Here is a 14,754-nt window from a genome sequence, read left to right on the forward strand (position 1 = left end):
ACAACATTCGTGGCAGCTAAAAACAACTGTGCAGATGGACACCACTACATTGTCAAAGCATGAACGCCTGCTTTAATTTCTGGATACACCATATCTCAAAGGCTCCACAGCAAGAATATATAGTGCTAAAGCCTCCTACGCAGAATTCTGGGAGGCTGCATATTTTAAAGTTGCATGTGTATATCTGTTGAAATGTTGCTTTATTATCTTTTATATCTTTGGCAAGCTAATGTGTATACTGCACAGTGTGCACGACAGAAGTAATTTGTTGAAAATTAGTAGGAAAAAAAATACGATAATCACAATGAATGTGATATCAAATGGGAATCCTTTAAGGACTCTAACAAGACCATGTGAGTATGAATCTGCCTGTACCCAGAAGAGAGAAGAAATGAAATGATATCTATAGGGTTACACATCTTTGGTTGATTACATTATATTAACAGTCTTGGTAGGAATTCAGGGGTGCACTTCGCAGACTGATAAAAACAGAGGCAAACTTGCAGGCACACAGCACTCAGGCACATACACATAAATTTGCATGTACATGCATATTACACACATACACACTGAAAGACTCTCGCACACCCAGCCAAGCAACACATACACATACACATCTCACCCAGCCTTGAAATCCGTTAAGACTGGGGGATCTTGCAAAACAGCTCATCCATTCTGCTTTTGATCTATTCCCCATCTCCAGCTTGCAAAGTGCAAACTGAGAAAAACAAAAGAGGAAAGGGGACTGCTGTATGTCTCCGAGAGACCAAACAAAGGAGAGAACTAGAGACACACAGAGGACGCCGGTGTGTGCCGACTAGCGATGTGAGTCTCTGCTTCGACAAATTCAATATGAATTTCAATGGGTAGTCTCAGATAACTTGGAGCAGATGATTCAGTAGAATTGCATTAACTTCTTATTTGATCTCATGCATTATTGTATGAGGTTGTTACTAGTTACAATTCAATATGCTTTGCTTTGACAGGTGGCACACAATTTGTGTGACATTCCCATATTGCCTCTAATACCTGTAACACTTATATTTTTTGTGTGCACTCAGGAGAAGGCAGCCGCTTTAAACCTAGCCTTTGACCAGCTGAAGATTTCCTCCAAAGTTTTGATTGAATCTCAGTCAAGATGCAAAAAAAAAAGGGAAACACAGAGGTCTCGAGGGAGAATATGTCAAAGGACGACTAAATATGACTATTCTTCCCGGCTCCCCCCCACCCTCTGTCCTATACTTTTTAACCAACCGCCCTATCATGCAGCTGACAGTCTCCACCACTGTTAACATCCCTGCTGAAAATGACTGTGTGTGTCTGTGTGTGTGAGTCTGAGGGATAAAACCACCAAGTCAGATAGCATTAGCTTACACAGTTTGCACATGCACATGTTGTAGAAAGCCTTACATTTAGAATCATACCCATTCGCATTGATGTTGTACATTCTAATTACACTTCAAAAGCATTAAAGTACATTTAAAAAATTAAATGAAAAGGAAATGAGATGAAATCTAAAAAAGAGACTTGAGTCTTTTGCGAGCAAACAAGTTGTTTTTTCTCAAAATTCATAGCTTCTCTGACCTTCAGGACTGTCTGCAGCACTCAGGACATTTAACTCATAACAGAGACAGCTTTGTGTGCAATAAACTGGAGGAGACAAAGCCGCTCATAAACTGACCCACGGCTTTGCATTACTGTCATTAGCTAGAGGGCATGTGGCTTTTACAAAGTAACTAAAGTTTATATAGCAGTTTCCTACTTTTTCTAAACAAGGTTTACATGGTGCTGTGGTAAGTTAAATCAGTGTACCCTGAACAGAGAGCATCACTAACACCAGATAGATTAAAGCAACATAAAAGAAGGAGCCACCCCAGGGAGGACTGAACATAAAAAAATGAAGCGAGCGTGCAAAAAGGTTGTTTGAGGAAGTGATAAAAAAGACCATACTGAATTCACACTTTTTAATTTGAACTTCCAGGCAGAGGATTCCAAAGGCTAAATTCCCTGCTGGAAAAGCACAGAGCACCTTCAGTCTTCTCAATGAAATGAGCAGAAATGGGGAACCAAAGATGGCACATAAACAAGGTGAAAGAGAAACCGTGTTTAATGGGTGATCCTCAGAAGTTAATGCAGTCTGACATGCTGCAGTTCCAGTGGCTGGAAACATGAACTACACACGCAAATGAACATAAACACACACAGCAGCAGTACAGTACTGACAACAGAGCCACACTAGAATGCTCAGTCATGATGAGCTTTTGAATATTGTTATTGGGATATGGCTAGCAATAGATAAAACATTGAATAATGCTTTATTAAGACCCAGGGAAGAGAAGAAGTCTTATTCTAGCAGGCATTATAGTCCCTTGATCAGAGATGCTGTGCAACTTTTCAGGGACAATGTTATTTAACAGTCAAATAACAAATGCAACTGCATTGCATACTGTCAAATAAACACCGAAGGTATGCTATTTATTTCCCCCTGTTTCCCCACAGTCAATATTGTATACTCTCTTTGTCCATGCACTGGTTTTTGTCCATCAGTGTCCCTTTGTTCATCCAACAGACACAGGACACTGTTTCCCAAATGTCAGACTTTTTATTCCTATTTCACCTTCTGTGTCCCTCACATGTGGAGTTTCCCAGGGTTCGATTCCAATTCTTTTTTCACTCTATTTGGTTCCCCTTGGATCTATCTTAAAAAGACATAACATGAGAATTTTTTAAACTTTAATGAGAGTAAAACTGAGGTCATGGTTTTTAGACCCAGTGGCACCTCTGATGTCTCACAAATAGACCTGGGCACTTTGCAACATTATGTTAAGTCTGTTGTAACAAACCTGGGAGTAAAAATGGATTGTGATTTTAAAATGGAGAAGCAAATCAATTCTGTTGTGAAAGCAAGTTTCTTTCAACTTAGGAGTCTTACTAAGTTTAAGCCCTTTTTATCCCTCACAGACTTTGAGAGGGTTATACATGCATTTATCACAACACGCCTTGACTATTGTAATGCTCTGTATGTAGGTGTTAGCCAGACCTCCCTCTCTCGACTGGTTCAAAATGCTGCCGCTCGTCTCCTTACTGGAACTCGTAAGCGAGATGACATCACCCCTGTCAATTGATTTTAAGATTCTATTGTTTGTTTTTAAAGCCCTTCATGGACTAGCTCCAGTCTATATCACTGATCTGTTAAAGCCACATGTTCTTTCAAGGTCATTAAGGTCTGCGAACCAGTCTCTCCTTGTTGTCCCTAAAACACGGCTCAAGAGCAGGGTTGACCGAGCTTTCTCAGTCACAGCCCCGAGACTGGAATGAATTGCCTCTTCATGTCAGACTGGCCCCAAGCCTTCCGGTTTTTAAATCGCAACTTAAAACACATTTTTATTTCTTGGCTTTTAATCTGGCATGAGAACTGTATGTTGTATTTGTCTGGTGTTGTATTTTGTCTATTTATTATTCCATGTCAATGGACAGCACTTTGGTCAACCTGGTTGTTTTAAATGTGCTTTAGAAATAAAGTTTGATTGATTGATTGATTGATTGATTGATTGATTGATTGATTCGAAGATGAAAACTATATTATCACTATCACTATCTTATTGTTTACATTCAAATTCACAAAAAGCACTGCATATTTTATGGGTGTATTTGTGTATTTATTTATGTATATAAATAACTGTCTATTGTTATCTTATGTTAACATATTAGTCTCCAGGTAATGTGTAAATCTTGAAGGGACCACAAACTTTCATTTTTTGGTACAACCTTGTGTTGTATAATGATAAATAAACTACCTTTATACCTTGAAACCTTGATGACTACCAGACTATCAGGGGAGTTTCCCTCACAGAGTTTACATTTTACTGGCATTTTATGAATTTTCAATTTTGCCACAAGCCCCTATTAAATGCTGACCCCGATAAAGACACATATAAAATGATTCATTGCGATACTCAATTTGCACATGGGTAATTTATGTGAAACACCAGAGCACCTTGTTTTAGGACGCCATCTGGAGCACCTTTACATCTGATTAAAACTGCGATGTAAAGCTTGCGGTAACTATTGTTTGTAATTACACAGCTGTAACACAGACACAGACTTGCTCTCTCTAATACGGACTGCTCTCTCACTATTTGGCTCTCTTGCTCACACAAACACACACAGAGCCAAAGATTGAAATATGTTTAAACTGCACAGCTGGAGGAGATCAGAGGGCCGCCTCGGTCTCTAAACTCACTCTAACCTTAGAGGCAGTAGCTCAAGCACCAGCTCTTGCGTATTAGGCCCTGTATGTCTATCAGACCTGGTTAAGATGTACTCATCTCTGCTGGAGCCTGAGGCAGAGAAAGAGATCCAAGCCATGTCGTGGTGTGCTGAGCTACGCCGGGCTCCTATGATAATGTCCTTCAAGGAAAGAAAAAGTGTTGAGGCAGTCTAGAATCTGTCAACCTGCTGTGCACCCCGCCCACACCTCTCATCCCCTTACACCCCCCCACACACATACCTTACTATACCTGTCCCATCCCAATCCCTCCCTCCTTCCCTCACATTGCACCAGCAGAGAGAAATTGAATCGAGAGCATCTGCATCCGCAGCAGCGGGGCAGCTAGAGTAATAGTGTTCTCAGAGACAGGGTGGAAGCAAAGAAAAGGGGAGGGGAGGAAAAAAGCAGATTGCCGTAATAAACATAGGAACAGCGCTGACAGCAAATAAATAAATCCAATAGAAAAGAGAAAGAAATTGAACGAGCACATTCACCCTTTAACTGGAGGAAGTCTTGTGTAAATAACACAGCTCAAATCATTTCTTGCAAATTGAAGTGGTGCCCATGCAGTATGTGTGTGTGTGTCCAAGAGTGTGCGACCATGTGTCTGTGTGTATTTCTAAGATATTCCAGGCACTCGGCAGCGTTCCCTCAGATACAGGGAGCCTAGATAGGGATAAAAAGGGGTCTCCTCTTACTTTACCACCTCAGTTCCATGGAGCCACCTCTAAAGACCTTGACATAAGGACACCCGGGGACATAAGTTTATTTTAAAAAAGCAATCTGTGTGTAAATGCTAAAATAATCATTCAGAAAATTGGAAAGGATGTATTAAGACAGTTCTGGGTGATTTATAAAGATTCACTAGGGGGACATATAAATGCACAGAAATGAGAACATGGGACTAAAATGTGTGGGAGGCAGACACCATCAAAAAATTCTACATCCAAGGTTAAAGAAAGTGTACTGCAACCAATGATCCTGTTTATTTATGTCAGTTTGAGCCGTGGCTGCTGCTGCTGAAGAGATATAACATCTATTCAGTAGAAGTATACAAAATATAAAATCTATTCAGCAGACAAAATAATTAAATTAATCGGATTGCGGTGTCGAACATGACTATAATATTCTCTACCTGAGTTGGAAACCTAATCAGTTCTTTGTATTTAGGCAATTCACTCTTAATGCTGCGGCTAATGTAATCTACCCTGATGAAAGGGAATAAGTTAGGACACTTGCTTTCTATTTCAGTAAATCTATCAGGGGTTGTTTGGCCAGCTTGTGCATTTTCTAAGGGAGGGATTCCTATTACTTCAGCTTCAGTAATGAGGAAAAAAAACACGTCTTCAAGTTATGTTGATGGGATTCAAATTCAGATCAAGGAATAAGAATTTGAAGATGGCATAAAGCAGAGGTTTTCAAAGTGTGAGGCGGGCCTCCCTCAGGGGGTTCCAAACAGTTTCAGGGAAGGCTCAGTGAATGGAAGTGAAGCATTATTACATTAGTTATTGCATTAGTTATCAAAAGGAGATCACGAAGAATAGCCTACATGTGTAAGAGTTCAGAGATGCAGTAGTTTTTGGGAACTGTTTTCCCCCCATCAGAGACAGAAACTAATAAATGCATTAGGACAAACTCTGGTGTAGTCAGAAGTTAGGTCAAACAGTAATATTAGGCTATCTTAGCTCAAATGTTTAGTGTCTATGGGATCAAATAATATAATCATGATCCCATAGGCATCCACAAATTGAGCGAAACTTACCAAGTAAACTAAAGATGTGGTGGGGTGTCGCCGTTTCCCAAGCTTTGTTTGAGTGGAGTCAAAGTCTCAGACTTTGAAAAGCCCTGGCACAAAGCAAAGTGAGAAAATGTCCAGCTTCAAGGACAACTGGCACAGACACTAAGTCCTAGTAAGTACTAAAGTACTAAGTACTAAAGGCACTCCATACTGTGTTGTGCACCTTTGACCTTTGTTTTACAGCCATGGCAGTTCGGGTCAGGTTGAAATCTGGTTTCTATAAACCTTGCAAGCTTCATAAAAAACACATTATGATCTATAAATCTATTCTTGGACACTGAATTTTGCAAAGCACCTGCGGACTTGATAATAAGAAGAATTTGCTTTGAGTCATGCTGGGGTCGGCCTTTGGCCTTTTCCACTTCCACTTCTGGGCAGCATGTCCTACTATAATGTACTAGCAACCTCCTCCCTGCTTTGTAGCCTCTTACAGTCTCTCCAACTGACTTTTGACTCAAAGTTTTTCTCTCTGTCTCTGTTGTTTCTCTCTTTTCTCTCTCTCCTGTGGCTTACATACCAAAGCTGTGATTAAGTGCCTGTATTCTAAAACTCAGTTAGTGATGCTCTTCTCTCCAGGAATGGGCCAGGAGGAGTGTTTGCCACACAATCGCAGTGATGCACATGCGTGAAATACACTAATGCAGCTTGCATAGCACCCTCTCTTCTGCACTCTCACACAACACAGCCTAGTGCTATAATAGGCAACAGCTTGCCTACCCCAAACTGCAATAATTACTCATTTTACAGCTCCCACCAATTAACAGGCGTGCTGCTGTCAATGAGCTCCATGCAGGAAATGAGGACCAGTCTACGGAGGCCAGGGGGCTGCAGAGAGGCTGGACCGCTCTGTCAGTGTGGTGTGTGCTGTGGAGCGGCTGGCTGACAGCAAACAGTGTGTTTGTTTTGGAAATTGTGCCTCTGCTAAACATGCATAGATGGCGGTGGGCGCGTTGCCACAGCCCAGCATCACAATAAAGTGACAACAGCTCTCATACTTCGGATCCCCCAAACAGAACACTTTGTAATCCATTCTAGCAACAAGGGTGTGAGTTAGGAAACTGCTCTGTCTTTTGATGTTCCTGGAGAGGAGAAAGCAGTCTGTGCGTTCAGAGAAACAGGTTGAGTTATATTAGCCATTTTTATATATCCAGAATGATACAGCTTTACAGCGTACCCCTGGTGTTCACACCATCTGGAGTACATACACTCAGAAACACGGTCAGACTCGCACACACAAGCCAAGATAGTTCTTATTAGACTCCTTTATCTAGCTCATTACATTGGTTTGTGAATAGATGTGGCAAAAGGATATAGAGGATTACAGCCTTTTCCTTTACTATAATACGATTAGTCGTACCAAGGAGAAATAGGAATGAAGGTCAATGTTGTTGCATTTTTCATTATGTGTGGTGACAGAGTCAGAACAAAAATCCCCAGCTGTTATTTGACATGCAGAAATAACGTTTCACTGCTTTTAGTTTTATAGCTTTGTCTTTGCCCTTTCTCTTTCTGTTCTATTTTTCTCTCGCACGCCCTTTCTGTCTCATTTACTTTCTGCCTGTGATCCTCTTGGTTAAAGGTGCCAGTGGTGCCTCGGTCAGAGCACGGACAATGCTATGCCAACTACTTCTACCATCATCATTGGTCTACCTGTCTGCCAGCACAGGAGCAGCTGGGAAGTTTACTGTGCCTGCCAAAACTGAACAAATAAAGAATATTGCATAACGTAGCCACATCATATTCTGGAAATAAGGTAGGCTAATTAAACTGTCATCAGAAATGGTTGTTTTTTTAAGCTTAAAGCGATTACCGGAATTTGCTTTTATATTATGCTGATATAGTTATGGTGCCCTAGATGGGTCATTTTAAGATGATAATACAGCATATCTCTCACTATGATAAATTTTGTATCAAACCACACTTGGTCAAAATGCACTTTTCAATAATTTAATAATGAATAATTCAAACAGAAGAAATAATAAGACCATTGTCTAGTTTTCTAGACAATGGTCTACATGACAAAAAGCATAAATAATACATTTCAGCAGCCACCATGGCGAAATTACAATCACCCTTTGGGCCTTCATCCAGGTAAGATTTTACACTAAATCAATCCTAAAGTTGATCTAGAACTTGTTTGATACGGGTCCCTTTTTTAAAAATTGTATTAATAATATCCTGAACTAGCAGGAATAGAACCAGCACAGTCTCTCTGTTAGTCAGTATTACAGATGTGGAGGGCTACTGTGAAAATACAGCAGGAATGATTTTCTCCAAATAATTAGCTTTCAAGCACAACCAATGATTAATGCTGATCTAATGACAGGTGCTCATTTTTCAGTAGGTTAGAAAGTATGCAGATGGTGGAGAGAAAGAGAGAGATGGATAGATAAAGTAGATAAAACAGAGAAAGGTGGCAGCAGTGTGAAAATGCCTGCCATAAAAAATCAATTTGTGATGGTGATCGGCTGTAGGGTCCTGAACCCCTGAGAAGCTGATGGTCACACATGTGAGGCGATCTATAGCACAACCACAGGGCTCTGGATGACGAGATAGTGGGTGCTGCTGATTAAGAAAGAGAGAGGAAGTGGAGTAGAGAAATGGAGGTTGAAGGCAGTGTACGTCCGACATGCCTCATTGGGCACACCTCAAAGGGTTGGTTGGAAGGTGATGGAAGATGTTCTTTTCTCTTTTCAGGTTGCATTTTGAATTAAACCCTCTTGCTTTTATGTCTGTTAACTGGCTAGACGCAGTGTGGACGTTGTAGACTATGATGCTACTACTCAACTAAACAAAAGACCTGAAATATCAACTTGTCATGTATTGATTTGCAAATATTCCGCCTAAACTCTGTGTGTGTAGGTGTGAGAGAGTGTGTGTTTGTGTGTGTTTGGGCAGTGAGCCACCTTCCTTATCTCTGCCAAGGCGCCGGCACGTCCAGTGTCTGCCTGGCTGAAGCTGCCCCAACCCAACAGCATGTGGGAGGTGTTGGTCAACAAAACAAACAACACCCCCATTCTGTCCCCTGTCTTGCACCTTGCCTCTCCCCATTAACATAACTGGCAAGCCTGCTTTCTAATAATTCTGGTTGAAATCATCACATTAGGCCTGATAGCATTATCCTTCTACTTGACTGGCCCAGTGCCAGCATAAAGAGGGGACATGGGGAGATCCAGACAAGGTTAATAAAGGCAGATGGGCCGCTGTCTGACTCTTTTACGGTTTGCTTAGGTACGATTTTTCTGATACTCAGGCAGGAACTCCATCCCCTCTTTCATGGAGCTCCTCTTAACTGAAAGGGTCAAATGTTTTAAAACAGACTCAGTTATTCCTTTCTGTGCAGTCAAACTATCTGTGTCTTGTCTGTGTAACAGTATAACAAACAATTACTTAAAATGCTGTAGATAAGAAAACACAAATACAGGTGCATCTGCTGCAGCAGAGTGGTGACAGTTTGATTATGTATAAGTTAATAACCATCATACATCATGCAGCATTGACAGATAAACATAATAGTCAGGGCAGGAGGGAAAAGCACACTATAGCTGTCAGGGTGAGAGACAGGTATTGCCAGGGGAAATAATATGCATAGTTTGGAACAGCACCATGAAAAAGCATAAATTTAAGGATTAGTTATCGCATCTGTCCTTAAGATGAAATGTGAAATATTGAGTCCTGGCATTTATAAAAAACAGGGTTTTAAGAGCAAGCTGTATTAAAATATCACTATCAGCTACCGTATGTAAAAATGATGGCATTCAGAATAATCTGTGCTACTCACTCATAATAGGACACACTTGTATGAATGTAAAGGTTTGAGTAGGAAGTCAGGTGTATTTCTTTCATTACATAGACTTATCGGGAGAGAGGAAGGAGCAGGAGAGAGGAACTGAGAAAAAGAGTACTGTTGTATTCAGTTTAGTTGGACAAAAGCATTGCTCGATTGTGTGTGTATGTGTGTATAGACGAGCATCTACCGACCACAAAACCCCAAGTGCATAGAGCTTGAGTGAACAAGCCAGTTATTGTACAGATGATTTAATGTTAACATTATAGTCACTAAAGGATGATCTGTTTTCGGTCATGACTTGCCTTTTGCAAAATCAAAGTGATGGTTTGTAATTAAACTGGGATCGTAACTTGAAGCATGTACATATACAGTACATTTATGGCCTGTACAGTTGCACAGTGTGACAGGATACTTTACTGGCACAGAAAAAAAACATACTGCTTCTTTAAACAAAGTTGGCAGAAGAAATTGAGAATGCATTTTTACTTATATAACTCATCCATTTACATTCCCTTTCCCACATTAACTTTATTTTGTGCATTTGTCCCATCAGTGGTTTCACCAATATAGTCTTATTTTTCCACCAATTTCTCTGCTGAGTTATCACACACACTGCAATATCTGTCAGAACACATCAGTGTAAAAAATGGAAACTTAAGCTGTTTTGTGACTCATATGAAAGAGGCTATCTTTATAAATATTCTGAAATGTATATTTACCCAGCTTTTTACCATAAAAGCAAACACGACCACAGCCAGATTCATCGCCTTGATCCACACCTCTATCACTCAGCTATTCAAGGCTTCTGCTGTTGATGTTTACCATTGATCCCTTTTTCCCAATCCATTACTCACATACAACCCATATTTTTTACCTGGGAGATCAACCACAGATTTTTCTGCTGGTGACGGCACAGCTCCACTGGAGCATTTGCAGATGCTGTTGATGTATGGGAGTGTACTGGGTAATCATTTTGCCCAAACAGATTTTCCCCAGCCAGTCTTGGTTTTGATTGCAATGTCTTTTCTCTACCTGCCTCACTAAACCCCTGGTCAACGGTTTTCAAAGTGGGGTCCAGGAAATGTCAGATCTTCATCAGAAGGTTCTTTGTTCTCTGTTTCAATATTTAGCCATTGTTACAATAGCTATACAATAGAGAATGTCTGGGATGGTTTTTGTCATGATGGGTTGTATATCTATCATCACCAAAAAAAATGAGTGTCTTAAGTCAAGATATTAAGAGATCTGAGGTCTAATGCTGTTTGATTTGTGGACATGAAGCATTGGAAATCTCAGCTATAATATGACCAACCCCTGAGCAATTGATACAGTACACAGCATGAGGAGCACCAGTAGCTCTGCCACCCATTCATTAACAGACAGTACTCGAAGCTGCTCAAAGCCTCTCGTCACTTACATTTCATTACTGACTTTCAGTCTTTGTAATCCGAGTAAATGTGTTCAATCTAGAAGAAATTGTAAAGTATTTGAAACAGTGTTCCCCGGCGTGAAACTAACTGAGGCAAAGAGATGTCTGGGGAGACTTTCATAGATTGTGCAGGGTGGTTCAGGGCATAGATTGAAACGGCTGGAGGTGCATGTAGAGTGTTTTCACTAAACGAAACCGCACAACAACAAGACTGCTTGAAATCCCTGCACCCACTTAGGCAATACTGAAGTGACACGTATAGATAAACACCACCCACAAATCCCCGCTGACATATTATAGTCATTTTGTGAGACAAGACAGTAAGACAGTTTATTCCATAAAGAATCACAACCTCAAATATGTATCTAATATCTATAAATTACAGACATAATCTGTAAAACCAATAATAGCAGCAACTTCTGTTTAAACCAAAATGTATTTTCTATAAAAATATGCTTGTTTGCACCTTCAAAGAGGCAGCGCTAATACTTAATGTTATCCTCTGGCACCTTGACACTTCTGCTAGCAGAAAAATGTGGATTGTTTGCACCAAAAGATGTCACTTGAGCAAGTGTTATCACGGATCCCTTCGGCAGGATCCAGCTCGAGTTACATCACTGCCATAAAGACAACTGTAACATTTGGCAGAAGTAGTGCCCTACTGAGATCAGGAAGAGCTTTGTGCTCAGCAATAACAGTTATATTTTGGCCAGAGAAAATCAATGTGTGAGTCACTTCAGAATTACCACACTGTTTATTCTTAAATTCTTTTGAACCAATCACATGAACTTTATGTGATATTGTCTGAATACATGCATGTGATTACTTTGAAGACCGATAACACCATCGTCAGATGTGTAAGACTGGGAGTCACATTACCTGCCTTAGGCCATCCTTGCTGTTCTGCATGATCCTCAGGGCGTAGTTAGACCGCTGGCCTTTGCTGTTGAATTCAATGTGGCCTGTTAGACCATCCAATTCTACCTATCCAACACAGAGACAGCAACGCGTTAAAAGACCTCATCAACAAACCCTGCCTGCTTCCCTATTGTAGATATGATATTAGCACTACTGGCTCAGTATAATACTTTTGAAAAATGTCAAATTTAGAAGAATAATATGAAGAGAAAAAGCTGTAATATCTTCAATTTACAGAAAAATAGAAGAGCCATCAGTCATGTCTTCTTCATCTGAGAGAGAAAGACAAATAGCCTGATATCGAACACACGTCACATTTAAGCATTTTGATAGTCCAATCACTTACAGCCATTTCTCCCTAATAGGAAAACACATTTTATTCACTGACAGCTCATCTTTATCTCTCCTTCTCCATTGTCTCTCAGAATAATGTAGACACGAGATAAACTGACCTAGTGGATAGGCAGTATATCTTTAAGGAAGATGAGAGCACAGGCTATACACATTATCATCTGCTGTCAGTGAAAATATGTAGGCTTTAAAATAACCAATTAACATGTAGAAAGCGGATCAAAAATGAAGAACTCAACAAGTTTTGCTATCGGATATTATCTTATGAATGTTCCTGACCCTCTTGTTGTTGTAAGTAAGAGAGTCAGACAATAATACAAATAAACACAAAAACTGAGAAAACTTACATTTTGGGAAACATGCGAGTCAGATGTGAAGATCGTTACCACGGTCGTGTATGTGTGGTAAATATGAAGCAACTGGTTGGCTTATCTTAGCATAAAGACTGGAAACTGGGGAAATGGTTAGTCTGGCGCTGTATAAAGGTAACAAAATCTGCCTACCAGCAACTCTTATGACTCGTTCAGACTACATGACTTTCTACGTCGGCTGATCGCCATGTTGTTCAGACTACACAACTTGCCGTCTTGTGACGGGATCTTGAAGTCGTTGTGGCGTTCACACTATGTGACTGATCGGTGACAGGGGGTCACAGGGCTAAGCCACCTGACGGCTTGTACTTAGCTGTCTGCAGCTTCATATTAACCTTACAGACATAAGAGTGGTATCGATGTTCTCATCTAACTCAAGAAAGCAAATAAGCCTATTTTCCAAAGTATTCCTTTAAGGGAAGTAGTGGTCAGTCCTGTCTTCTGTTTTCATCATGTCCAGCAGAGACAATCTTACCATCCTCAGGTAATTCATGAGGCTGGTGCCGTGCTCCCAGATCTTGGAGGACTTGCAGGAGAGCTGAGTGGCGCCAACATTCTGGCTACGGTTCAACTCCTGGACTGCCGCCACCACCGCATATACCGCATCAAAGAGCAGAGCTGAGGAGAGCTGCAGAGGGAGAGGGAGGGGAAGAAGGTGAATACATTATGCATTCACACACTCACACAAAGCTGCAAAAACTCAAAGCACACAAACTGCAAGTGTAACATGTCAGTGGTAAGCGGTCAGTGAGGGGTTAACCCATCCCTGGAGTGGCAGTGAAATTATTCCATTAGATCATTAGAAAGACTCTGATCTGCTGACAGCGTTGAAACCATCTCTCTCTCTCTCCGTCTCTTGGAGAGACTCTGTCCTTCCTACTCTTATCCCCAATGAAGCTGGCACATCCTGACCATTCCAATTACCGCCTGCCTCTCTCAGCGAGGGCCAGAAAACAGTGGGAGAGGCAGCCTTTCCTCTCATCTCCCCTGTACAAACAGCCTCATCGTCACTACCACTGCATCCTGCTATGTGTATTTGATTAAAATGCATGACGCCTTGCATTAGAGGCTAGGGGAGAGTCTGGGCTTCACTGCTATACATCTGTGTAATGGAACTAGAGATGAAATGGCCCTGATGTTTGGTGGATACTGATACAGGGCTAAGAGATATTGTGTTGCATACTAAATTTACTAAATGCATACCAAACACAACTATAATAGGCCATTAAACTGCAAAACTGTGATGTATTGCAACCCATAATTGGTGGATTGAACATTAAGCAATATGGTGTACACAAACTGTGGAGACATTACAACCTGGAGTCGAGGTTTGACATATGGGAATGATGTCTTGGTGGTGGGAACAGATAAAGTCAAATTGTTAGGTCAGCAATAAAATGTGAATGTCAAAATATTACAGCAGTACTTCTGATTATATTCCACTCGTATCGTATAATATCTACACCGTGAAGCTAATAACTTTGTGGCATTTACTCGTCTTCGTTTCACTCTGGAAGTCTTTTCTTTCTTGCTATCCTTTTCTTTGCTCATTATCGTACTCATACAACAGGTCTGCACCTTTTGAATATTTTGTTTGTGTCTTTGGATAAATTCTGGATAGGAAGAAATTTGCTTATATTGGGCCAAGTTTCTGAAATCAGTGGTTTTTGCACAAGTCAAATGTCACAGCTGATGATATGTAGAGATACGGTGCCGTGTAAAATTGCATTGAAGCCTGATATCAAAATTACATCACTAGGGTTTGCGCGCATTAGAAACGATTGAACATTAGCAAATGACAGTTCCAGACTAAAAAAAGTACACGTT

General features: G+C 40.7%; 1 protein-coding gene across 12 annotated transcripts in view; it reads right to left on the reverse strand.

The window, feature by feature from the left end:
- The window catches only part of grik4 (glutamate receptor, ionotropic, kainate 4), a 353,258-nt gene that overhangs the window by 37,808 nt on the left and 300,696 nt on the right, over positions 1 to 14,754 (reverse strand). For all 12 annotated transcript variants that reach the window (XR_006828758.1, XM_046073785.1, XM_046073784.1 and 9 more), the window contains 2 exons: positions 13,403 to 13,555; positions 12,167 to 12,271 (listed from right to left, as the gene is read on the reverse strand). Coding sequence is in view for 11 of the 12 variants with exons in the window: in XM_046073785.1 (XP_045929741.1) it covers positions 12,167 to 12,271; positions 13,403 to 13,555 (258 nt within the window). In the remaining variant the exon portion in view is untranslated. The remainder of the gene's footprint in view (positions 1 to 12,166; positions 12,272 to 13,402; positions 13,556 to 14,754) is intronic.

This window comes from Micropterus dolomieu, linkage group LG17, assembly GCF_021292245.1.
Source record: "Micropterus dolomieu isolate WLL.071019.BEF.003 ecotype Adirondacks linkage group LG17, ASM2129224v1, whole genome shotgun sequence".
NCBI classification, from domain to species: Eukaryota; Metazoa; Chordata; class Actinopteri; order Centrarchiformes; family Centrarchidae; genus Micropterus; species Micropterus dolomieu.